The sequence below is a fragment of the Chinchilla lanigera genome, unplaced genomic scaffold (assembly GCF_000276665.1).
Source record: "Chinchilla lanigera isolate Chin_1 unplaced genomic scaffold, ChiLan1.0 scaffold00002, whole genome shotgun sequence".
Taxonomy (NCBI): domain Eukaryota; kingdom Metazoa; phylum Chordata; class Mammalia; order Rodentia; family Chinchillidae; genus Chinchilla; species Chinchilla lanigera.
The window spans coordinates 50,507,552-50,532,402 of record NW_004955403.1 but is presented as its reverse complement, the minus strand read 5'-3'; the positions used below and the strand labels follow the sequence as shown (position 1 = coordinate 50,532,402).

General features: G+C 46.6%; 1 protein-coding gene across 4 annotated transcripts in view; it reads left to right on the top strand.

Moving 5' to 3' along the window:
- The window catches only part of Nuggc (nuclear GTPase, germinal center associated), a 50,911-nt gene extending 26,479 nt beyond the window's left edge, over window positions 1–24,432 (top strand). For all 4 annotated transcript variants that reach the window (XM_005373764.2, XM_005373760.2, XM_005373762.2 and 1 more), the window contains 9 exons: window positions 2,418–2,523; window positions 4,148–4,281; window positions 8,581–8,745; window positions 15,026–15,183; window positions 17,046–17,184; window positions 18,747–18,855; window positions 20,134–20,270; window positions 22,480–22,570; window positions 24,189–24,432. In XM_005373764.2, the coding sequence (XP_005373821.1) occupies window positions 2,418–2,523; window positions 4,148–4,281; window positions 8,581–8,745; window positions 15,026–15,183; window positions 17,046–17,184; window positions 18,747–18,855; window positions 20,134–20,270; window positions 22,480–22,570; window positions 24,189–24,346 (1,197 nt within the window). In that variant the 3' untranslated portion in view covers window positions 24,347–24,432. The remainder of the gene's footprint in view (window positions 1–2,417; window positions 2,524–4,147; window positions 4,282–8,580; window positions 8,746–15,025; window positions 15,184–17,045; window positions 17,185–18,746; window positions 18,856–20,133; window positions 20,271–22,479; window positions 22,571–24,188) is intronic.
- The last annotated feature ends 419 nt before the right edge of the window (window positions 24,433–24,851 follow it).

The window sequence follows — 24,851 nt, the reverse complement described above, 5'->3', positions numbered from 1 at the left end:
GATTAGGGATCTTTTAAATCACATACACTCTTGTGCATCAAAAATAATGAAAATATAGTAAAACATATTGGTTAAGATATTTCTGCAACTGTTTTTCTATTCAGAGTCCAACTCAAATCATACTTTTGTTTTTGTTTTTGTGATGCTGGAGACTGAACCTAGGGACTTGGCTTTTTTGTTTTTGAGACAAGCTCTTGCTAATTTGCTAAATTGTTCAAGCTGGGCTCCAATCCTCTTTTTTCAGTCTCTCAGAGTCCTGGGATTATGGGTGCGGCCACCCCACCAAGTTTAAATCATGCATAAGGGAGTGCTCAGGACCTTTCTCCTAGCATCATTCTCTGTACTTGCAAGAGTACTCCGTGGTTGTCTCTGGGAGTTTCTTCCAGGCCACTGACCTACACTGTACTAGTTTTGATCTCAGGACTTTTCTGCCAGGGTGTAAGATAGGCAATCACTTTGTACCCATTTCGCGTCAAAACCTCACCCAGTTTCATTTACATGTGGGGGTTTTTCTTTGCCAGTCCTAGGAGGCCCTTGATGTTGCTTTTTGCAGGAAAACCTGGAACTATTGCCCGTTCCATGAACCATGAGCATGTTTTTAATTAATATCAAATGTACACCTTGATTTTCTCTTTCTGGGCTTTTTGTGTGAACAGTAGTTTTTCTTTCTCAGTGCCGACTATAATCTTCTTAAGTGGGCATTAAAAGGAGCAGCACCAGCAATGCGCATAACCCCTTGTGGAGGGGCAATATGGGCATCTGTGACCAAGGTCACTCACACACAGGGCTGGAGTGCTGTAGCAGAGGCCCCCAAGCTGTGCTGGTTGGAGCAGCAGAAGTTTTTCTGTTTTGGAAGGCAGATGTTCAAAGTCTAGATGCTAGCTAGCAAGGCTGTGCACCCTGACAGTGCCAGGGAAGGATCTGCCCCATGGCTCTCTCTAGCTTCTGGTGGCAGCATGACTCAAGTTGTCACATGGCATTTTTCCTCTGTGTGTCTCTGTGTGTAATGGTTGATACATTTTGTCAACTTGAGAAGTTTAGAAGTTTAACTCAGCGGGAGGCCAGGGTCCTTACTTTGTAAACATCCTCATCCTATGCAAGAAGAAGGCATGGAGATGGTGTGAGTGCTACGCTCACCAGAGGTTGGGTAGCCTGCTTACAGTATAAGGGAGGAAAAGAGGCTTGCTTCTCCCTGCACTTTGCTCTCCTTGCTTCTGCTGTCTTCTGCTGCCTTGAACTGTTGCCTCGTGCCACGCCACCCTGCTTTGGAGCCAGCTGATTATGGACTGAAACCTCCACAACCTGTGAGCTAAATAAACCTTTCCTCCTTTAACTTTGGATATTGGGTATTTTGTCTCAGTAGAGAGAAAAGTAACCAAGACACTCGGTATGCGAATGTCCTCTTGTTATAAGGACACCAGTCGTGTCGGATTTGGGGCTCACCCTATTCTGGTATGACCTCATCTTTATTTCTTGTGAGTGATCCAATTTCTATATAAGGTCACATTTGGAGGTATGAGGGATTAGGACCTTAACATATGAATAGGAGGATCCAATTCAATACATAATCTGGGGATTTCTGGTCTAATACACAGGCACGTCTGTTCCAACCTTCGCTACACGTGCTCACAACTTGCAAGAGGTCTGGCTTGTGTCCTCAAGCAGTCAGAGAGGACACAACAGAGCAGGGCCCCTACTAACTTGCTCTCTTATATCAGAAAGAGATTAACAGCTCTACTTCTGTCTCCCCCAAATTCTCTCTCGCTCCCTCTCTCGCTCTTTCATCTTTTTCTTGGAGTAAGAATAATAAAGGGTTATGGAACAATATTTGTATTTGACGTTAGCCTGACTTCTTAGTGATGATACTCTTCGAATCATAGAAAAGGGTTTGCGCACATAATTCTGAATTTCTTGACATTTAAATCCTTCATGTCCTTAAATACTACTCTGCTTTAAAATGTATACAAGAACTCATTAGCCATCTGGGTAAGAGACTTTCACTTTTCTAAGACCTTTGTCCAACGTTGTTGAGCAGGTAGTGTTTAAAAACCAAATCTTGGGGCTGGGGATTTAGCTCAGCGGCACAGCGCCTGCCCAGCAAGCACAAGGTCGTGAGTTCGATCCCTGGTACCGGAAAAAAACAAAAAACAAAAAATAAAAAACAAAACAAAAACAAATAAAAACCAAATCTGTATTTAACAAATAATAAAAAAACCTCTGATGTGTACCGTTTGCCAATTCCTGTGGTGTAAACACTCCCACCTTTGCCTATTTCATTTAGAATTATGCTACTTCGAGGGTGCCTGGAGAACTTAAAGTGGGTGGGCTGGAATTTGCTGAGGTTCTTGTGAAGCGTGCATGGTGTTTACTTTGCCTGGCTGACCTGCTCTCTTCTCGATGTGTCCCTCTTACTTCAGAGAAAACTGCCAGCTGACTGCAAGGTTCTGGAAGCCTCGGACCTGGTGTACACGGTCAGCGCCCATGAGTACTGGCAGCAGGCTCTCCTCACCGAGGAGGAAACCGGTAATTTATGTTCCTTACCTCAGTCACTAACTTTGCCAGCTCTAAGCTTGGCATTCTCAGTAACCTTCCCCAGAACTTTTTTCTCCAGTTTGCCATGTTTTCTATACCTATTAGCAAACATATATACAGGTGTGGTCAAAAAGTACAGTGAATGTTGCTGCTCATAGAAACATAACCATGTGTCCTCATCCACCCGGTTCACCGGATGTGGCACTGTGTGATTTATAGCTTTTCTCTGAAGTTGAAATGACCATGAGAGGGAGACATTTTGAATCAGTTCTGGTCATCAAGGAAGCCACAACAGCACGAATAAAGACACTCCCAAAAGAGGACTTCCAGAACTGCTTCAGAAAGTGTCAGGATGGTGGGATAAGTGTACTGGAAGTGAGAGCGTATTTGGGGGGAGATTTATGGCAATGTGTCTTTTACTGTAATGATTTTTAAAATTTAAAATATCATGTTTTAATCATATATAATGCATAATATATATTATATAACATATATTACATTTATATTATATATTATTTTCTCATGGCAAATAATATATATATATTATTTTCTCCCTGCAATCTTGGGGAGCCCAGGACCACACTTCACCTCCATTCATTTTTCCTTGAAATCTTACCATGGGTTGGCAAAGGTCAAGGGATCAGGTTGTAATGTCTGTAGTATGTAGCTTGAGATTCCTCACCCACTCAGTCATGGACATTAGTTGTAGTTTCTGAGTGTCTTATATGCTCTGTCTTTGAGGAAAAAGAAAATGGAAAGCATGATCCCTTTCTTCATAGGACTTAAAGTCTAGATAAGGAGCTAATACTAACCAGTGTGCAAAAATGAAAAGAAAAGCCTGACATAGTGAAATGATGCTATCTCTGAGTACTCGCTGACACCTCAGAGAGTCTTGAGGTCTGCATGGTCTCTGTGCTTTGTGACAATTCAGCGAGCAGGCAGGATCCATGCTGGACTCCGATCTGAGCCTGAGGTGGCTTACGATGGCTGCACAGTTTACTGGATGCGTAGATGTATGTGAATGGAGCTTAAGAAGCAAAAGGTGTGACATGTTCCCAAAACTGGGAGAAGTGCTGGAATAAGGTGTCAAAGGCAAAATTAGTGTGATATATGCATGGCAAATATTTTTAAAACCTGCCATGCGTAGAAAGAAAAAAAAAGCGTAGGTGACATCTATTATTGACCCTAAGTAAGGTTAGTACACAGGCAAGATTGAGCTACGCTGATGGTAAGAGCTGCTTGGCATAGACAGAGACATCTGGAAGGACCAAAGAGCTGAGAATAGAAATAAAAACTTTTGCTTCAGCTCTGCACTGTGGACTGATCCAAGGGAAAGTGTCCATTTAAACAAACAACAACAACAAAAAACAGTCTACTTTCCTCTGAATTTTGTTTCGGACAGCTACATAAAATTACTATCCAGCCAATCTGCTGCTTGTTGTTGATCCGAGACATGAAGAAAGTGTCCTTCAGAAAGTTGGTTTAGTGGGCAGCAAGCCCACACAGGCCCAGCCAGAGTTCATTCAGACCACAGACCTGGTCTTTCACTGTTATGAATTCTATGAGTTACAAACTTCTGGCTTTTAAAATTGTCTGCCTTGCCTGTAAATTCCAGAAATCCCAAAGTTAAGGGAGTACATCAGGAAAAGGTTCTTGGATAAGAAGAGGAGGATGGTGACCAAGTATGTTACAGAAGCCTTTGGCCTGCTGCTCCTCACAGACAGCTTCAACTCCATGGAAAACCTGCCGGTAATAAAGACCCTGGGCTTCCATTCTCTCCACCCCCACCAAGGGAGAACATCCCTTTACCGTGTCAGGAAATTAACATGTGACTTTTTTTTTTCTTTTCCTATCAAAGAAGGAAACAAATCTCAGACACACTAAGAGGACAGAAAGATAATGCAAAGGTTAAAACCATTACATCTGGATAAAAGAGATATTTTATGTTATAAAATGAAATTTTAAATATTTCACCTGGACAGATGGGCCAAGAGAAAAATGCAAAAGTATTGGCTACTTTCCATCTCTCCTGAGACCTGGACAGGACAGAATGTGTTTAAATGACAGTTTACGTGTAGTGGACTATGGATGGTTCTCAGTTATCTTGGAGAGGTGTGTTTATGCCCATGTTCCAAAAACATTTTGTCTGTCTGTGGCTTTGCTTCAAAGTCCTAAGCTCAGAGCCACAGCATAGTCAAATAATGTGAGAGAAAATAAACCAACAGGGATTTCACCAAAAAGATTCAGTGTTTATCTTCAGTGTCTAGAATGCAGGCCTTTTGAATGATCAGCTAAAATGACATTCCTCATGGGAATGGACAAATTTATCCCTTTGATGTATTACTTTAAAAAAAAAAAACTACTATGAGGGATAATCTACTGAATAGAGGTTTGGGAGGGTTATGGAAAAAACCAGTCCCTCTGCTCAATCATCAACTGCTTTGTTTGGAAGAGAAAATACACAGGCAATAGCCAGAACATACATAAAAGCAGAGCTCTGGTCCACAAACCCACCCAACCTGCCCAACAAACCAGTCCCTTGCCTCTAATATCCAGCCCAGGAAGCCAAGTCAGACTTCCAGGACCTCAGACTGCCCTTGGTAATAATCCAAGAAGCCACATAACAACTTCTGTGACAGTCAGCTCTAAATGGCCAGTTTGGGATGAAGAGCTTTCCTAATCTTTGTCCCTGCTTCTTACCTAAAACCAACTAAAAAAGGCAAATCTGCCCCCTAAGCAATCAGACAAGAGGCCCTGCCTGCAGGTCGCCCGTTTCTGGCCCACAGCCCCCTCTCAGGGCACCTGGAACCTTCCCTTTTTCCATTCTAAAGCTTTCTCGCTTCTCCACCTGCCTTTGAGTCTCTGCCAGATATAGGTGCTATGCCACCCCCCACCATCACCACCACCACCACCATGGCAAACACTTTGCTTGCATCACTTGGCTGATCTTTGTTTTCTTTGTTTCTTTCTTTCTTTTTTTTTGATACCAGGAATTGAACTCAGTACCTCATGCTTACTAGGCAGGTGTTGCACCACTGAGCTAAATCCTCAGCCCCTCTTTATTTTTACCTTTGCTTTCACCTAGTAGAGTTGTGCCATCAAGCTGTCAAAGTTCTTCTTGCGCTAGGAGAGGGGAGGGCAGAGAAAGTTCAGCCATAGGCCCTATGGTAGGTCGAGGGCCTGGTCCTAGAATGGGGACAGGGAGCTGAGGGGAGCCAGAGGGGTGACAAGGAGAAGCAGATACTGCAGATCTGACTTCCACATGAAAGGAAGCATTGTTGGCTGGATGAACTTTGCAGTTTGGCCAAATGCCTACCTCGAAAACTTCTGTCTAAATATGACCTAGAGAGCAAAAGTCACCATCTCTTTCATCGTATGCCTTGTTATGGTCTAGTTGTGTGAGGCAAAACCAAAATGAAACGTCTGGAATCTGAGCTTTCTGATTTGACTTTTGTCCTCTGAAATAGCTGGGAAGAGGTTTGACCTTCTAACTTCCTGAAAAAGTTCTTCAGGGTGAAATTTTCCTCTCTGCCCAACACAAGATTGCTTTTGGAAGTGCTGATGGAAAATGAATCAGATGTGGGCTGTGTGTGGTTGGTGGATTTCACAAACCCAAGGGCAAGGCATTTTGCAATCAAAGCCGGGAGTGCCTCCCCATGTGCTCTTCTGTGCTTCCCCCACATGCGCAGGTGCCTGGGGCGCAGTCCCATCCCACCACCCAGAGCCAGGCTGCGGGAGACACAGAAGAGGAGGGCACTAATTGGCACCTCTGCGACCGACTCCTGAGGGAGTTGCCAGCAGCTTTCCTCAAAATTCCTTGGCCCAAAATATGCATCTTAGTTCTTTGATGGAAAGTTGGAAGACGAGTCTTGTCAATGCCTTTGAATTCTGAAAAATCTAACCTAAAAATGTATGTGATTGATCATTTTTTCAAGATGGTGTTGGAAACCCAAACTTGAGGGTGTGGATAGTCGGTGATCTTAAGAGTCATTACTTTTAAGAATCAGTAGGAAGTTGATGATGGCGGCTCAGTGTCAAATGAGCCCTGAATTTCTTCATATGGAGTGCCGGCCCCCACCGCCTTTTGGTGGTGCTGGGGATTGAACCCAGGACTTTTGTGCTGAGCTACGTCCCTAGTACTTTTTCATTTTTTATTCTGAGACAGGCCCTTGCTAATTTGTCCAGGCTGGCTTCAAACTTTTGATGGATTCTCCTGGCTCAACCTCCCAAAGTGTTGCGATTACAAGTGTGTACCACCGCACCAGCCTAGCTTTCCTTCTCTTGCTGTTCTTTTATACTCAGCTCTCCCCTCTGTTATCATTCATTTCTTTATTCAACAGGGATTTATAGAGAGAGACATAGGAGAGTCTTGCCCATGATTTTTATTTACGTGATCCCTTTCTTTCTTCATATTGGTCTCCAGTGACACCATGAATCCAAAAAAATCTAAAGGGAATTCAGGGGGGGAAAGTATGTCTTGTAAAATTATTACTGAGGGAAAGCTAGGGAACTCCTCACAGCATACCTGAAGCAAAATCAGGGGCTTGTAGAATGGTAGAAGTCAAGGTTCTTCTGCATCATTCAGCCCAGGTTGCTTAAACAATGATGAGTTGAGAAGCAGGGCAGTTCAGTTACCCTGTGAGGCTACCCACCCATTCCGAGCTCTTCTTGTCTGTTTGGAATAGGCCCATGCGTTGCCCTGCACTGGGCCCTGAGATACACAACATGGACCCCAGTCTGCCCTTCAGCGAGTCCCTCATCCAGGAATGAGCATGACCTTGTCAAAGGGATGGATGGCTGCTCTGGGAAGTCAGGAAAACAGCGCAGGCAGTGACTTGGAAGCTTTGCCTTGAAGGGCAGGAAGCGGGAACCACAGCGCAGAGGCACAGGGGCACGGAGGGACAGCGTGGTTGGGGTGCAGCGGAGAGCAGAAACATGGAAACAACACCCAGGATTTGCAGGCAGATTTATTTATGGCAGTGGGCACTGATTGGGATCACTCCCAGAGTATCAGGCCCGGATCTCTGATGGTCTAGGGCTTAGATGGGATAAGCAAGCAGGAAGTACAGAGGCAGAACGGCTTGTCATTGGGGATTGGCTTATACAATGTGCGTCATAGTAATCAGCCATGCATCACAGTGACCAGCCATTTCTAAGAGACAAAAGTAACAGGAACTACTACCTGGGAGGACATGTGGGGCAAACAGAGCAACAGCAGCCCAGGATGGGCTGTTTGAGGGCTCTGTGGAGTCCTCCGAGGTTCTCCCAGCCCCACAAGTACCACTTGGAAACTAGGAGGCAACATTGTCCTTGGGGGTTAGTTTCTTGCACTTTTAGTGCATTGCTTATGGATAGGGACATGTTCAGGGAAATGCACCCTTGGCCGGCATCATGACTGTGTGACAACCTCAGTGGTGCAGCCTAGTACACACTCAGGCCCTCACGTCTTACCACTGCCGTGTTGCCATCCATCGTTAATTGAAACACTGCTGGTGATGCATGACTGTATGTATTTTTTCCCCAGTATTCCTAAGTGAAGAAGAGACCAGGGCTTTATTTCTGTGATCCAGTGGCTTTGCTAGTCAAAGCATGGTCAAGGCGCAGGAGCTCAACTCACCTGGGGAGCTGCCTAGAAGTGTAGAATCCCTGCTCCCTGGCTTCTGAGTTCTCCGGGTGATTTGCATGAACATTAAAGTGTGAGAAACATTATCCATGAAAACTGCTTTATGCAAAGCTCATTAAACATTTATCAGCTCAGATGTCCTTGGAGAAATCTGTTGGGCAGTTACTTCCCCACCCAGCCGGGGAGAATTTATACCCAAAGCAAATGGCAGGGGGTATCTATTGTGCTATTCTGCAGTTCCCTGAAGCCTAAGGAGATTGGTTCATGGAGGTCCTCCTTTTGGGGCCAATAAAGAGAGGTCCATTTAGGTGATAACCTCAAGCCAAGTCTTGTGTTGGTGACAAATGGAAAGGAAGCAGAATTTGAGGAGCAGGCGCCTTTGGGGAGGGTCTAGCCTGATGCTCTCTTCTGGCCCTCATCCCTAGAATGAACACTTGCACTTGAGCAGCCTGCGGAGATTTGTGGAGGAGAAGACAGTGCTGCTGGAGAGGGCCATCGAGCAATGCTTTACATTCGTCGAGCGGCCTCTGCAGGAAGGGGTTCTGGCGGCCAGGGCTTCCTACCGACGCCTCCTTGGGGCACACCTGGTGGTGAGTGACCCGTCCCGGGAAACCTGTGAGGTAGCTGGATCCCCAAGCTCCTGTTTTACTCTCCCATTGCTGTGAGGTTACATGTACAATAGCACAGATGGGGCCGTGCACCTGTGCATATTTAGGGTCCCAGGGAAAGCACCAGCCTCACCAGATGTCCACTGCAGAGCTTTGGGCCAGGCACTGAACCACCTGAGGCCTTAAGTCCATTAAAACCTCTTAGTGTTCTCTTCTATAGAATGGGGTGCTAAGCACTTGCCCCACTTATCCTGGGCATTGATGTCAATGTGATTAGTATACATGAGATAAAAGCGTCCCTTGGTGTGCTAGTTGTTTTATTTCTTAGTCAGTCGTATGGGATTTCTGAGAGATGCAAAGATAAATGCATGAGTTCATCTAAGACGAAGGGAGAGAAAAAGAGATTTCATGTGGCTTAAATGACAGACTTTCATATTCTCACAGTTTGGGGACTGGAAGTCCAAGAGCGAGCATCTGCAGGGGCGGCTTCTCCAGCAGCCTGTCTCCTTGGCTTATGGATGGCAGCCTTTTCTCCCATGTGTGCACTCTCCTCTCTTCCTATAGGACACCAGTCCTAGTGAATCAGGGCCCACCCTTGTGGCCTCATGTCACCCTAATTATCTCCTAGAGGTTCCATCTCTAATACAGTCACCTTGGGGGTTAGGACTTCAGCATGTAAACTTTGGGGGACACAAGTCAGTCTCTTAACGTCTGTTGAAAATAAGGAGTGCTCAAGTTTATCTTTCTTTATAGCTGAGTAATATTCCGTTATATAAAAGTACCACAATTTTTTTATCCAATCCTCTGTGGATGGACATTTGGGTTGCTTCCACAATTTAGCAATTACAAATTGCACTGCTATGAACATAGGTGCACATACATCACTGTGATATGATGTTTTTAGATCTTCTGGGAAAATACCCAGACGGGGAATAGCTGGGTTGAACTACTGTCTTCTAGTGTTTGCTGAAAGAAACAGTTAATGATTACTTGATGGACCAGTATTGCATGTCTCTATTTGTTTTACTGAGAAACCACTTTGAAGATATCAATGTGTAATACAGCAAGCATTGTTAATTTCCTACCACTTTGTTTGTAACTCTGTATTGTTTGTATTGTTCTTTTGTTATTTTGTAAATGGTTTGTTAATGTGTTTTCCTTCTTTTATTTTTAAAATAAATTTTAAAAAAGTAAGGGACAGTGTCATACACTGTGGTATGGATACTGTACATGACCTTATTCAACCCTCACAACAATGCTGGTGGCCACACCAGTATTATTATTTGGAAAGGCCAAGCGCGAGTGAAAGATTGGTGGCATTTGGTAGGCAGAGGACCCGGCTAGCATTCTGATGACAAAACACATCTGAGAGCTTACAAAGGGCTCAGTCTAACTGTCGCCTGAATTTCTTCTTTTCCAATAAGAAAACCAAGGCACGAAGGTTTGTTAAGAAGGAAGTCATCTGATGCTCCTGAGGGGTCAAGGAAAATGACTGGGTTTGGCCACTGAAGGTGTTCATTGGTGACAGTGGTGGGCAGCCTCCAAGGTGACCTGTGCCCCCCCCCCAGGTCTCCCTTGTTCCTGCCACATGGTCTCTGTGACCAGAAGAGAGCTGCAGAGGGAATAGTGTGTGGTTTCTGGGCCAGGTCATCAGCGGCCACTGAAGCCTCCGCAGTGGTCCCTTGGGACGCTTGCTCAGGGGGAGCAGGCTCTGTGTGCCGAAGTCAAGCTGCTATAGGGAGGGGCTGTGTGGAGCGGGGCTGGGGCCTCCCCCCTGTGCTGCAAAGCTGGCACCACCTTGCCAGCCATGCTCATGGGGAGCAGATCTGCCAGCCCCCTTCAGATGATGGGAAACCCACCCACACTTGGGTGAACCTCATGAGATGCCCTGGGCCAGCCAGGCCATGGCCAAGTAGCAGTCCACAGAATCTGAGCATCATAAACATTCACTGTACGACCACACGTGGGAGAATTTGTTTTGTAGTGACAGATAGCAAAGTAACCCCTTCTACCTATGGTATGTGAAGACAAAGGCAAAGAAGAGACACCCCTTGAGACACTTTGCTTGTGGAAGGAAGGAATGTCTGCCGTCTGCAGATCCCCATGACAACTGTCCCCTCTTCCACCCACTGTTTATTTTTTCTCTGTGACTACAGCATGTGCAAGGTGCTCCTACCTCATAAACAAGATTCCTTTGTGATCAGAAAGATGGGCAGACATTTATATACTAACATCATCTCTTAACTGTCTTAGCTACTTCTCTGTGACTGAGACATAATACCAGATGCCCATGACTCTAAGGAGGAAACGTTTAGTTTAGCTCCCAATTTGTAGAGGTTTTAGTTCATAGTCGGGGGTTGGGGATTTAGCTCAGTAGCACAGCACCTGCCTGGCAAGCGTGAGGTCGTGAGTTCGATTCCCGGTACCAGGTGGAGGGGGGGAGTGTTAGTTCATAGTCGGCTTGCTCCAGGGCAGGGTGGCATGGCACAGCAGAAACAGCTCATGGCATGGCAGCTGGAAGCAGAGAGAGAGATCAGGGGAAGAGGGTAGGAGATAAACCCTTCCAGGCCACACTCACAGTGAACCACCTTGTCCCAGTAGGCTTCACCCAACATCGCATTTACCTATAAATTCAACAGTGGACTGATCCCCTGATGAGTGTCATGCCCCCATGAGCCAAGCCCCACCTCCCAAAGCCCCATGAGCCAAGCCCCACCTCCCAAAGCCCCACCTATGAGGGCATGAGGCTTTGGAGGGACATCTAATTATAAACTGTAACACTAACATAGTAAAATAACCCCAATAAACTAAATGTCTATCTTGATTACTTTTCTCTTGTTGCTGAGACAAAATACCTGATGCCCAAAATTAAGGAAGGAAAGGTTTATTTAGCTTACAGTCTGTGGAGGTTTCAGTTCATACAGTTGGCTCCAAGGCAGGGTGGCACAAGGCAGAGGGCAACTGTTCATGGCAGCAGAAGATAGCAAAAGCAACAAGTGCAAAAAGGGAGGAGAAGTGGCAAGCAGCCTCTTTCCCTCCCTTACGTTATATGCAGACTATATGCCCCAGGACGGGTGCAACCCTCACACCCATAATCCCAGCATTGGACTATGGATCAATCAAAAATGTAGAAGCCCGCCCCATGACTGCATGAGGACTTGGGGGGACATGCAGACACAGACCATAACATTCCACCCCTGGGCCCCCAAATATACTCATGTGTATCTCTTTATGCAAAAGACATTTTAGTCCATCTCTAAGAGTTGCCAAAGTCCTAACAGTTCAGCATCGCTGAAAGTCCAAGTCCCAAGTCTCCTTCGAGTTGTAAGGCAAACTCTTAGTTGCAAGCACCTGTACAAATGCAAAGTTGAACACTTCCAACACTCAAAGGCACGAAATAAACATTTTCATTCCAAAAGTTACAAACAGGAATACAAAGGAATGGGAACAAAGCAAGTCCAAAATCCAGCAGAGCTAACATTAAGTCTCTTAGTTCCATGTGGAACATCTGAAGCAATCTGTGGTAAATTGTGCTCCAGAGGGCTTGTGTGACTCCACCCCTACAGCACTTGTGGTGGTTACAGCTCCCATGGCTTTTCTCTTAGGCCCACTTTGCTCCCTCCTTGCAGCTTTCCTTAGACAATCCACGTTCCTGGCTTTTCCAAGCTTCTGAGGTCTACACTACACCTCTTGCTTCACACTCACAGCTTCAGATACTGCTTTCTCACGGGCACACTGTCTGGCTACCCAAGCCTTCTGAAATCTAGGTGAAAGACTTCTTAACCTCAGAACTCTTGCATTCTGCATGCTCTTAAACCAGTGCCATGTGGATAATGCCAAGGTCTGCTGCTACCTGGCAGTAGCCAAGCTTTCCTCTCTCTTTGCCATAGGGGCAAAGATCTTTGCCTGATCTTTGCCTGGATCATTGGGCACTCTGAATCCAATTCTGAGGAACAAATTCTCTATGCTGCCATTCTGGAAACTGGTGCGGCCACCACTGCCATACTGGAACATGGCACTCTGCAGCTTTCTCCCCAAGGCAAGGTCTTTCACCTTTGCAGTTTTGAGGCTGCAAAGGGTGGAGACTTGCTTCTTGTGATCCCCTCAGGCCATCTTTTCTATTCTCCTGTTCTTTCTCAATGATGGAGATCTCCTCAACCCTATCTTTGCAATCCACAGCTTTACTGGAGCTTCCTTTCTGGCCAAGCTCACAACATTTTAAATCATCCTGCTGGGCTCTTTACTCTTGATTCTCAACATAAATCTGGCTAAAAGCCCCAACAACAGCCATGCCACTGCCTTAGCATCTGACTGCCTTGAAATTTCTTCTGCCAGATTAATTAGTCCACCACCCTTAATCTCAGTATTAGGCAAAGTGTCTGGACACAAGCAAAATGCAGACAAACTTTCTGCCAAGCCATAACACACATCATCTGGAGGCCAACAACAATACAGTCCTTCCCAGCAGAAACCTCTTGAACCTGATGTTTACCGGCAGGATTTCTATCAGCCTTCTGGTCTTCTGAGCTCTGACCAGAATCTCACATACAGCCAAAGGTGTTCCAGCTCTGCTCTTTCAGGTGACATCTCCAAACCTTTCCAAACACTTCCCATAGGCCATTTCCAAAGGCTCTTGAACCGCATGGTCAGATACAGTCACAGCTACAACCTCATTCTGCTGGTACCAAATTCTGTTTTGGTTACTTTTCTCTTTTGCTGAGACAAAATACCTGATGCCCAAAATTAAGGAAGGAAAGGTTTATTTAGCTTACACTCTGTGGAGGTTTCAGTGCATACATGGCTGGCTCCAAGGCAGGGTGGCACAAGGCAGAGGGCAACCATTCATGGCAGCAGAAGATAGCAAAAGCAACAAGTGCAAAAAGGGAGAAGTGGCAAGCATCCTGTTTCCCTCCCTTACATTGTATACAGACCATCTGCCCCAGGGTGGGTGCAACCCTCACACCCATGATCCCAGTGTTGGACTATGGATCAGTCAAAAATGTAGAAGCCCACCCCATCACTGGATGAGGATTGGGGAGGACATGCAGACACAAACCGTGACAATATCTAAAAATAAAAGAATGGTAAAATAAATTATTTTTTGAGATAATATGGTGGATGGCTATTAAAATGACTTTTTGGAATATACTTACCATAATTAAGGGGCAGGCCTATGTTGTAATATTACATAGAGTGAAGAAGAGGGAGAGACAGTTGTGCCAATCATATCATACTATGCAGCTATTCACTCAACACATATTCCCTTAAAACATACATTACTAATGAAAGATCACAAAGGCTTCTGTTAAAATTTTAGCAAACATTTGTATTCTTACTGATGACCACTCTCTGGCTAAAATTGGTTACTATCTCTTATTGCTCTGACTATAATATTTTCCCTCTAGTTTGTGAATTTGTTTCCCTGGAGGAAAAATATCACTAAGATAATCAAGTCAAACTGTGCTTCAAGGTGTAACAATTGTGCTTCACTGTACTGCAAAAAACACACTAAACTAGGGACTATCCTTAGAAAATTCAAGACATCTTGTATGTATGTATATACAGGATAGTTAACATAGTTGTTCTACTGTCTTCTATTTCTTTGCTGAAAGAAACTGTTAATGAGTTCTTGATTGATAATATTGCATGTCTCTATCTGTTTTCATGAGAAACCACTTTGAAGATATCAATATGTAATACAACAAGCATTGTTCATTTCCTACCACTTTGTTTGTAACTCTGTATTGTCTGTACTATTCTTTTGCTGTTTTGTAAAAGGTTGTCTGTCTGTTAATGTTTTCCTCCTTTTATTTTTAAAATAAAAAAAAGAAGAAAATACAAGACATATGTTTACTGTTGGGTCACAGCCCACTTCACTTCTTTCTTCATTCTACACTTGCTCATTTAACAAGTGTTTGCGGATAAGGATGGATGGGACGTTATTCCTAATCTCAGCAAGCCAGTGGTCTAGAATCAGAACTCGACAAATGGGTAAACTGATGAATGAAAACGTGTACAGGGAGAGTTGTGATCAGAGTGCTCCTGGGTCACTTTGGAAGCCCGTGGCAGGGGCTCCCAACCCACATGGAGGTGTGACTGCGCTCTTCCCGGCCTAGCTGAGTGGCAGGTTAAAGACCTAGTGGTTTCTGCTCCTTCCTTTGTGCCTCAGCAATGGCCTTTGACCAAAGGCAGTGCTGTTCTACCCCGCTGGCTTTCTAGTTAATGCCTCCTTACTCTGCTAACTCACTGCTTACTTGTCTAGAGGAGCAGAGGAAACCAAGGTTTTCACCAGACTCTGAAAGCTGTTTGCTTGAAAAATGGCATCTACGCCTCCAGGACCCTGGCCAGAATCGACCTGAATGAAGCCATCACCCAGCCCATCTATGACCAGATCGACCCTGTTTTTGGAGCCATTTTTAGGTAAAGAAGATCTTTCATCATGAACAAACTTTTGAAGAATGCCAAGCCAGAGTATCAGTTTTGAGATTTATACTTTGGATTCGGGAGTGTAAAGAGTAGCTTGTAACTTGAGGAGAGAAGCTTAGTCTTGGCAAAACACAAAAGCCTTCTCGGTTTGCTTTACTTAAAAATTTCCCATGGTGACCTGGAGTACAGACTGAGGTGCTGCTTTAGACTAATATTATGATTGCTATTATTTTTCAAATATCTCCTACGTGCGGCAGGGGATAAATGTTCTCAGGGACCTGAGCCCAGGACAGGGTATTTTGATTGGAGAGCGTGGAATTAAGCAAACACATGGCCTTCAGAACCTTCTCCGAATGCAAACAGAAGTGGCTTGCTGACGACTCTGCTTGCTCACACACATGGGTGAGCCAGGGCTGAGGTGCCTGTCTGGTGCCCCCTCATTCCTGACCTCCAGCTCCTTCCTCCACCTACAGAAGGAGCTCCTCCTAACTCCCAGGCTGCTCCTCTGGCTTTTCACCTGCGAGACCACCTGCTGCTGGCTGAGCCCTTCCCTCACCTTGGCTGTCTTCCTCAGCACCGCCTTCCTCCCCTCCCTTCTCTTAAACTCAACTGGGACCACCACGCCTTCCACCTAGCCCACCCCACCCTAGGGGACTGCTCCAGAGCATAAACACTGAGTTCCTTCCCGTGGTGATCAACACATCCCGCCTGCCTCCACCTTCCTTTTCCCACTGTCACTGCCCGTGGCTTAGTGGTGCCCTTTGCTAGAGCCTGCCTGGCTGGCAGGGGGGCAACTGAGATGTCATGGGCACTGTGCTGAGCACCTGCGTGCTTTCTTTTTCTTTCTATTTTTGCAGTATGGGGCAGTGGCGGTGAACCTATGGCACGCATACTGCAGTGGGCACACAGAGCCCTCTCTGTTGGCTATGAGCCAAGCCACCCAGCATGTCCCCAGCAGCTGAGCATTCAGATTTAATTGCAGCGCTGGCCCTTGGTGATAAGTGAGTGGGTTTGGGGTTGCATTTGGGCACTCGGTCTCTGAAAGGTTCACAATCACGGGAATAGGTTCACCCTGGCTCACCGTCACTGAACCTAGGGTATTCTACCACCAAGCTACATTCTCTGCCCTTTTTATCCTTTTTATTGTTTATCTGAGGGCAGGGTCTTGCTGAGTTGTCCAGGTGGGACTTGAATTCATGGCCCTCCTACCTCCTAAGTTATGCTGTGTGCCATCATGCCCGATGCATACACGTTATCTTGTAGAATGTGCCCAATCACTTGAAGTGGCTCTGTCTTTTTAACCTATGAACAAACCCAGATCCAGAAGAATTGCCCGGGTCATCCAGCTCCTGAGAAGAGCTGGGCTTTGAAGCCGGCTCTGTGCTCAGTGACCTGTGCTTCTCACTCCTAGGGTGTTGTGAAACTTGCTTCATTGTCTTGTCCTTCGGAGAGTAACTCCCCCTTCTTTTCATTCCCCAAATCTTACCTGTCTCTGTAGGTGTAGTTCTAGTTCCTCTCCTTTAAATGGTGATTCTTTGTGAGTGGAAAGACAGTGAGTTTTGCAGGGGGCAGGAGGGCATTGAACCCTGGCTCTGCCTCTGGCTAGCTGTGTGGCTGTGAGCACATTGGCTGCTCTCTCTGAACCTTGACTTTTCTCATCTGTAAAATGGGCCTTATCACACTGACTGTGTGGGTTTTTGTGTCAGAGACCTGGCCCAGCACAGGATTTGGATCACTATTAGATCTCATCACTCTGCTCTTCAAAATGAATGGAAGAACACCAGCCAGTTTCATGCCCTCTCTGCCCCATGGTAGCCACCTTTGTCTCCTCAAATTTTACGTTGCTTTTCCTGCAGGGCTGGGAATGCCCCGGGCTTGGCCTTGATGCCTCACATAGAAGCTTTCAAGCACTCCCTGCAGGAGAAAATGACAGAAATCGGGATGAGAAACGGCTGGAAATATGATGGCTACACAAAATCCTTCCTAATCCAGGAGGTAAGTTCCTGTGAAGAGCCTGGGGAAGTCGGGAAGCCACGGCTCCCCAGGCAGGGCTTGGAGGTTGCCCATCTCTCCCTACTTGCACCCCTGAGAGTCCAGGGTCTGGACGCTAAGCCACAGAGGTGTAGGACACAGAGGGGGGTGTATTTCGCAGTAGGAACCGGAAGTGCATGCCATGGGTGAAGTTCACTCAGTTCCCAGGGAGAATCTTCAGCGAATCCTTATTTGCACCAACTTGTAGCATTGCCACCAACCTCTCTATCATGTTTGTTGTGTGATGAAGTAGAATCCAAAGCAGCAGAGCTTAAGGAAACCAGGCATTATTTTTGCAAATCACTTGTTAGTTTTGAACTATAAACTAAGCACAAGTTCAAGGCCAGCCTGGGCTACATAGTGAGGTCAAGGTCAGCCTGAACTGTAGAGCAAGACCCTGTCTCAAAAAGCTGAAACGGAACGTATTCAGATTTACACAACTGTGCCCCAAACAATTTCTATACCTACTCTCCACAAACAGTAAATCACAGCTTACTCATTTCCCTTTGGCCTTTTAAAATCTAGGATTGTCCCCTCCCATCTCGTCTTGTTTGCTTCTCATGATCCTGACTTTTTATCTGTGACCCACTTTCTCCCAGGGTCACTCCAGATTTACATGGCAATACTAGGGCCATGGCTGGCGTCTCTCCAGTCTCGCAAAGAGAGCCCTTGCCAGGATGCTGCTGCTGGTGCCTGGTTTAACTGCGCACATGCTTAGCGAGCGGTGTGCAGGGGCCGGGCACTATGGAGCTTTTTGAGGCAGGGCCTCAATATGTTGTTCAGGCTGCCTTGTAATCCTTGTGTAGCCCGGCCTGGCCTTGAACTTGTGATCCTCCTGCCTCAGCCTCCTGAATGCTGCAGGCAAGTGCCACCATGCCCAGCATGAAGATGTTTAAAACAGAGGTCCTGCCTATGTGGAGCTCACGGCTGAGTTTAGAGCTGAGATTGTTATGAAAAACAGACCAAACACAGGAAGAAATGGCATCAAGAAGGTTTAAGAGGCAGTTTATTACATCTGTGGGCTTGAATGGGTTCTCTCCCAGAGAGTTAGAGCCCTGCCCAGAGGGGTTTCAGGCTTTTATGGGGAAGGCAAGCGGGGAGGTACAAAGGCAGATTTGGCACATATGATTAGAGGGTTGAATGACCTCTTGGGTTGCTAAGGGAGTTTAAAAATTTCAGATTACAAATGCAAGGCTATCAGTTATATAAAGTGTGGGTTACACAAAGGAAGAAATGTCCTGTTACATTTTTAGTTACATTGCAAGGCCATCAGTTACACAAAGACAGTAAAGGGGTTTACACAAAGGAAGGAGTGTTCTGTTACTGGGCCTGCCGGACATGTCTGCTTGGTCTTGTCGGGCATCCTGGGTAGGCTTTTATTTAAAATTTTAATTTTCCCCTTCAAGATGGCATGAAGACAGGCAGCCACGCACAAGGTGGGGGAGGTGGTGGCCGCCCACAGGCACTTGTGCCCAGCCTCTGTCAAAGGAATTGTCACAAATGTCTTGTTTAACGTGACTCCTCAGATAAGTGCCATCCTAGGAGGCTTGGAAGGCTACATCCTCCGAAAGAAGAGGAAGATCTATGAGTCTGTCACTAGCTCTGTCCAGAACGACCTGAAGCCCTGCTATGAAGGTGGGGCCGGGGTGGCACGTCCTCTTCTCTGGGGTCTTCCTGTCGCTCTCTGGCATCCTGTCCTGCCGTGCCCCTCCGTGGGTCTGTCCTCCAGGTGCTCTAAGTCCTTGGGACAGGCTCAGCCTGGACATTGAATCAGATAATGCAGAGCATAAGAAGTTACTTTTTTGATGCTGGGACAAAATACACAACATGAGTTAGAGGAGGAAAGCTTATTTAGCATAGTTTGTAGAGGTTTCAGTCCATAGTCGGCTGGCTCCAAGGCAGGACGGCATGGCAGAGGAGAAAGAGCTCCTGGCAGGCAGCTGAGAAGCAGTAGCAGGGAGTAGGAAGGATATATATCTATTTGTCTGTCTATCTATCTATCTATCTCTATCTATCTATTTATCCATCTGTATATCTATATATCTCTCTATACATCTATCTGTACCTATCTATATCTATCTACCTCTATTTATCTATCTGTATATCTGTATATCTCTCTATACATCTATCTATCTATATCTATCTTTATATCTATCTCTCTATCTATATATACACTATATTCTTCATATATATATCCTAATATATAGCCTTCATATATACATATATCCTCCCAGCCACCCCACAGTGACCCGCCTCTTCCCACCAGGCTTCACCTCCCAACGTCATGCTCAGCTACAATCCATCAGTGGACTCATCTGGTGTCACACACCCATGTGGCTTTGAGGGGACATCTAGCTATACATCATAACGCAAAAGAGTAATTGAGAGATCCTGTGTGTGTGTGTGTGTGTGTGTGTGTGTGTGTGTGGTACCGGGGAGTGAACCCAGGGCCTTCACACTGAGCTACAACCCCAATCCTTTTTTATTTCTTATTTTGACACAGATTCTTGTTAAATTACTAAGTTGCCCAGGGTGGGCGCTAACCCGCCTCAGCCTCCCTGGGTGCTGGGGTTACAGGTGTGCACCACCACGCCCAGCTGAGGGGTCCTCATTATCTCTGTGCTTTCCAGCCTTGCTGCCCACCTCTTGTCTGGACGCCTGCCTATCCTTTCCCGGCTGTCTCAGCATCTGGCTCTCCTCCTTGGTTTTGTTTGGGGGTGATTTTGTTAGCTTTTGCTCGATTAACTGCTTAGGTTCTCTGAATGATAGTTCTCTAAATATTGACTGTTATTTGTGTGTGCGCGTGCACACACACACGTGGATATGTATTCTTCTGTTTGCTTGCTTTTCTTTACGATGTCACGGATCTCTAAGCACATCCTCCTGGTGTGACTGTACTCATCCTTTCACCAGAGGCAGCTCAGATCGCTGGCAAGAAGGCGTGCGAGAGGACGAAGGATGTCATCAGAAGAGGGGTGGAGCGGCAGGTGGCCGAGGGCATGTTTGAAAGGGCACAGGAAAGGATGCAGCACCAGTTTCAGCTTCTAAAGGTATTTGACGTCCCCGCCCTGTCAGGGTCCCAGGGATGCTGGGGGTGGTGCAGGGAGCAGTGCACAAAGTGGCCTGAGGGCAGCTGTATGTTCTGCCCTGGGGGCTGGGCTTGCCCCGGTGCCCAGCCTCTTTCTTCCTGGCCTGGAGCTTCCCTCCAGGGCTGGGGCTTCAGAAACGCAGCCCTCCACCTCTCCCCAGCATCTCTGCTCTCTGCAGTCATCGGTAGACCCCAGCTAGAATATCTTGGCAGGTGCTAAGCTCACCCATGCGTTAGCTCATTTAACCCTGGGAGTCCGTGGGTGGGTGCTATTCCTGTTCCCATCCAGCGTACAAGCAAACTCAGGCAGAGAAGTTCCCAGGCCGCGCAGCTGGTGAGATGCAGAGCTAGAAAGTGGAACAGAACCCGGGTGCTGCATCACGAACCACAGAACAACCTCAAGGCAGATTTCTTTTTTAATGAAGGAAAGAACTCACCTACATAAAATGTCAATAAACATACACACAGTTGAGTACTACCCTGCTATAAAGAAGGATAAACCTGAGTCATGTGTAGACCTTTGAGACCATAATGTTATGTGAAATAAACCAGGCACACAAGCATAAATTTCATATGGTTTCTCTTATAGGAGAAACCCAGAGTATAAATAAATTAAAGCTTTATCAAAAAGATGGGCAGTAGGAAAGCGAGAGAGAGCTCTTTTGCGAGTGGGAAGGGCATGAAGGGAGGGAGAAGCAGGCAGAAGAGGTTGCAAAAAGAATCAAGATGTGTTATGCATGCGTACCAGCCCCTCTCTGGCTATTTGAAAATCCAAATTCTCTCAGTGGAACCTGAGCTGCTGCTCACTCCCAATCATCTGGGGAAGAGCTGACCAGGGGTCCTGCCGGTCCATCTCTGCCCCAGCCTTCTGGAACATTCTGACCTGCTTTTCACTGCCCCTTCTCTAATTTTAGAAAGTGTTTGTCTCCCCAGTGCAAAGCAGGGACCGTGTCTGAGGGTAGGCTGAGAGCTATCTCACTTCCCAGCACAGTTTAGCTCCAGTCAATGAACATGTTATCACAGTCTACGAATGCACGCAGGCAATGGGCCAAACTCCGCAGAGCTGATTGCCACTGGATATGTAGAAGTCACATTTTAGGTCACTGAAGAAAACAGCTTCACTTAGAAGTCAATAGTACATTGACCATCATGAATATATCTTAAATCACAGAAATATAGGTAGTTACAGGTAGGCAAGACTCTAGTGTAATCCTACTCCTCAAAACTTTTTTTTAAAAAAATAAGAATTGCAATGAATGCTTACTTGATTAAAGTATTTGAATTTTAAATAATGGCTGGGCTTTCTTTTTGAAAATGTTTTGAAAAATGACCTCTTATTTACTGTTCTTGTGACCTGAAGAATGGAGGGATATTCTGTTGAAGGTCCTGATTTGTCTCTGATGTATTCCTCAGCCGCATGGCTTGTTAATTTGTTTCCACTTTGTAGTGGAACCACAGTGAACCACGGCTTTGGGAGCAATGGATCTCCATCAAGGGAGCTGAGGCCTAGAGAGGTTAAGTAACCAGTAGAGGTCTACAGCTCTTGACCTGGCATTGAAGAAAAAGTAGGAAGATTTGGAATCAGATGATCTGCGTTTAAAACTAGATTCCATTCTACCAGGCTAGAGAGAGGAGTTGTATGTTTTCCAGTAGGAGGCAGGAGACAGAAGAGGGAAGCAAATGGTTTTAGTTGAGAAAGGACTTCATGTAACAAGAAGACATTTCTCAGGCGGTTGGGAAGAGGAATCAGACCTCTCAGTCAAGGTGTGTTGCACACAGCAGGTGCCCCACAAGCCTCTATCCCATGACTAAGTGCAGGGGAGGGCAGCGGGAGGTGACCATCACTCTTCCCTTTTTCCGTCACCCCTGTTTGTGCCCACATACCTCCAGGCCCTCCACATTAGCTCCGTTTCCTAGGTGAGCTTCAGCAGGACAGACCCCCACAGGTCCTGATAGGCAGGAAAGGAGGTACAGAGGCAAGTGGGAGCCCCTGGAAATGCTGCTCTGATGACCCCTGGGCTATCCGTGCACTCCCACGTGGACTTGACTTTGACTCTGGCAACCCCCATTCCGCGCCCTCTCCAGCCGCAGGATTGGGCGAGGCACCTTTCACGTGACTCACTTCCCCTGGGCTGTGCCGCCCTAACAGATTCACTGTCCTTGTTCCGTAGAATGGAATCACGGAGAAGGTGAAAGGCAGCATTGCCACCATGCTGGCCCTGGCGTCGTCCCAGGGAGATGGTCTCTATAAAGAGCTTGCAGGTAACTACGTGAGACTTTTCTATAAGCTGGGGAATGGTGCAGTCTCCCCAGGTTGTGGCTGGTCCTTATTGAATGGAAAGAAATCAAGAGAGGGAGAATTTGCAAGGTAAGGAGTGGAGATGACGATGATGATGGTGGTGATAGTAACTGCCCTGCCCTTTGCCACGCATCCAAGAGAGACCAATCGTCACACTTAGACTCATGGAATTCTCACATTAGCTCTCAGAGACAAGGGTTATTACTCTGTTCTACATGCAGAAATACTCAGACTGGGTAGCTGGAAATACTCAGGTTTTCTAGCTAGCAAGTGGCAAATTGCAATCCACAGTTCTGGCCTGCTGTCTCTGTAAAGACTTTTTGGAGATGATGCCTCTTTCAGAAAAACTCCGTTTTCTGCTGGTCGTGAGGAAAACATCCATTATCCACAGCCCCCTGGGAAAGCCACACCAGTGTGTGTGCCCTGTGGTGGGCAGCCCCTCCCTTTCCTGCCAGGAGCTCCACCGGGCTGCCTGGTGTAGCTGGTGAGAAAAGCAGCGGGGAAGTGTTCCTCAGGACTGGACACTGAGGAAGCCGGGCCTAGTGTAGCCGGAAGGGTCGGTGGGCAGGATGGAAGAGGCAGCGAGGAGGGCGGCCTTCCAGATGCCCAGCAAGACAGAATGCCTTGGTTCCCGCTCCCCTCCTGGCCACGGCCCCATCGTGGGTCCTCGTGTGAGCTCAGGTGAGCTCATCTGGGTCATTATCTAGGGCATGGTGAGCCCAGAGGGACTCAGGCATTCAGGAGCATGGCTGGAGCCAACTCCAAGGTCAGTCTGAAGTGTCCCTTCAAAGGGACTGGGCTGATCAGGGCTCTCCAGGCAGACAGAGCCCACTGTATGTGTGCAGATGTAGAAAGAGGCTTGTTTCAGTGGGGCTGCTCACCCCATTGTGGAAGCTCAGTGTATCTGAAACCTAAGGGATAGGCGAGCAGGCTGGAGACCCCAGAGAGGGCTGCATCTGGGGCCCAGAGGCGGTCTCTGCAGAGCAGGAAGTGCCCATGGTACGGGTGCAGGGGAGGGTCAGCCTTTGTTCTCTCCAGGCCTTCAGCTGATGGGATGAGCACTGTCACACTAAGGAGAGACAATTGCTTTACTCCAAAGCTACTGTTTTGAAAGCAAATCTCATCCACAAAGGAGCATCCTAAATTTTGGCCCGGTATCTGGGCCAAACAAGTTGAACAAGTTGTTTGGTCAGAACAAGTTGACACCTAAAATGAACCATGGTGAAGACATAGTAGATTGCAGATCATGGGGTGAAAATCTGACACACACAAGGAGAACAAGTTCCCCTAGTGTGGGGGCTGGAGGAGGAGAGGGAATAAGGAAGAGAGAGCTGCCTGAGACGGCTCTGGGGAGAGCTGCTGTGTGCAGTGCTGTGTGTCTCTTCCACGCAAGTCTTCAGGGTGACCCATGACAGACGCCTTCAGATGGAGGGAGAACAGCTGGTTGGGTTCAGGGTATTTATAAAACGAGGACTCTCTGACCTCCCAGCACCGTCCCTCTTCTGGTCTTTTGGGACAAGCGACAGGTTCTTGTCCTGGAATCCTGGGCGGTTCTGAGACGGACTCTGACTTTCTCCACAGACGTGAGGAGTGAGTACAAGGAGATGGAGAAGCTCCACCGAAGTCTGAGGGAGGTTGCTGAGAACGCAGTGCTGCGGAGGGGCATGCAAGACTTCCTCCTGAGGATGTCCCCCAGCAAAGCGGCCCCCCAAAACCGAGCATCAACGCTTGAGACTTAGCCTGAAGGGGAGAAAAAACAAGACTGCAGCCGAATAATCAGAATTTTACTTGTTTTTTGAAATCTAATAAAGGACATCTCCCAGCTGTTTGGGCTCTCTTTATACACAGTATAAACCCAATATATCATTGCTTCTGGCATAATTTTATAGACACCCCACCCCTGACCCCACCCCCACCAAGTCATCGTGAATCCCTGATGGAGTTCTAAAGTTTTAAGCATAAGCAACTTACACTTCACAGAAGACAAATATCTAAGTACTGAAAAACCTAAATATTATAGGAAAATTGCAAAAGAAAGCTGTAAGGACCCAGTTCTACTTCCTACTTTAATAGTGATGAGACCTTTTTGGGAGGAGACAACATGTTGCCATGAGAAAAAACACGGAGTTTGGGAGCCAGATCAGATCTGGCTTCGCCACCTTTCAGCTGTGTTATCTAAGGCCGTGCTTCTCAGAGGACCCTCGACCTTTGAGCTTGCGTTTATGTGAGTTATATTTGACATCC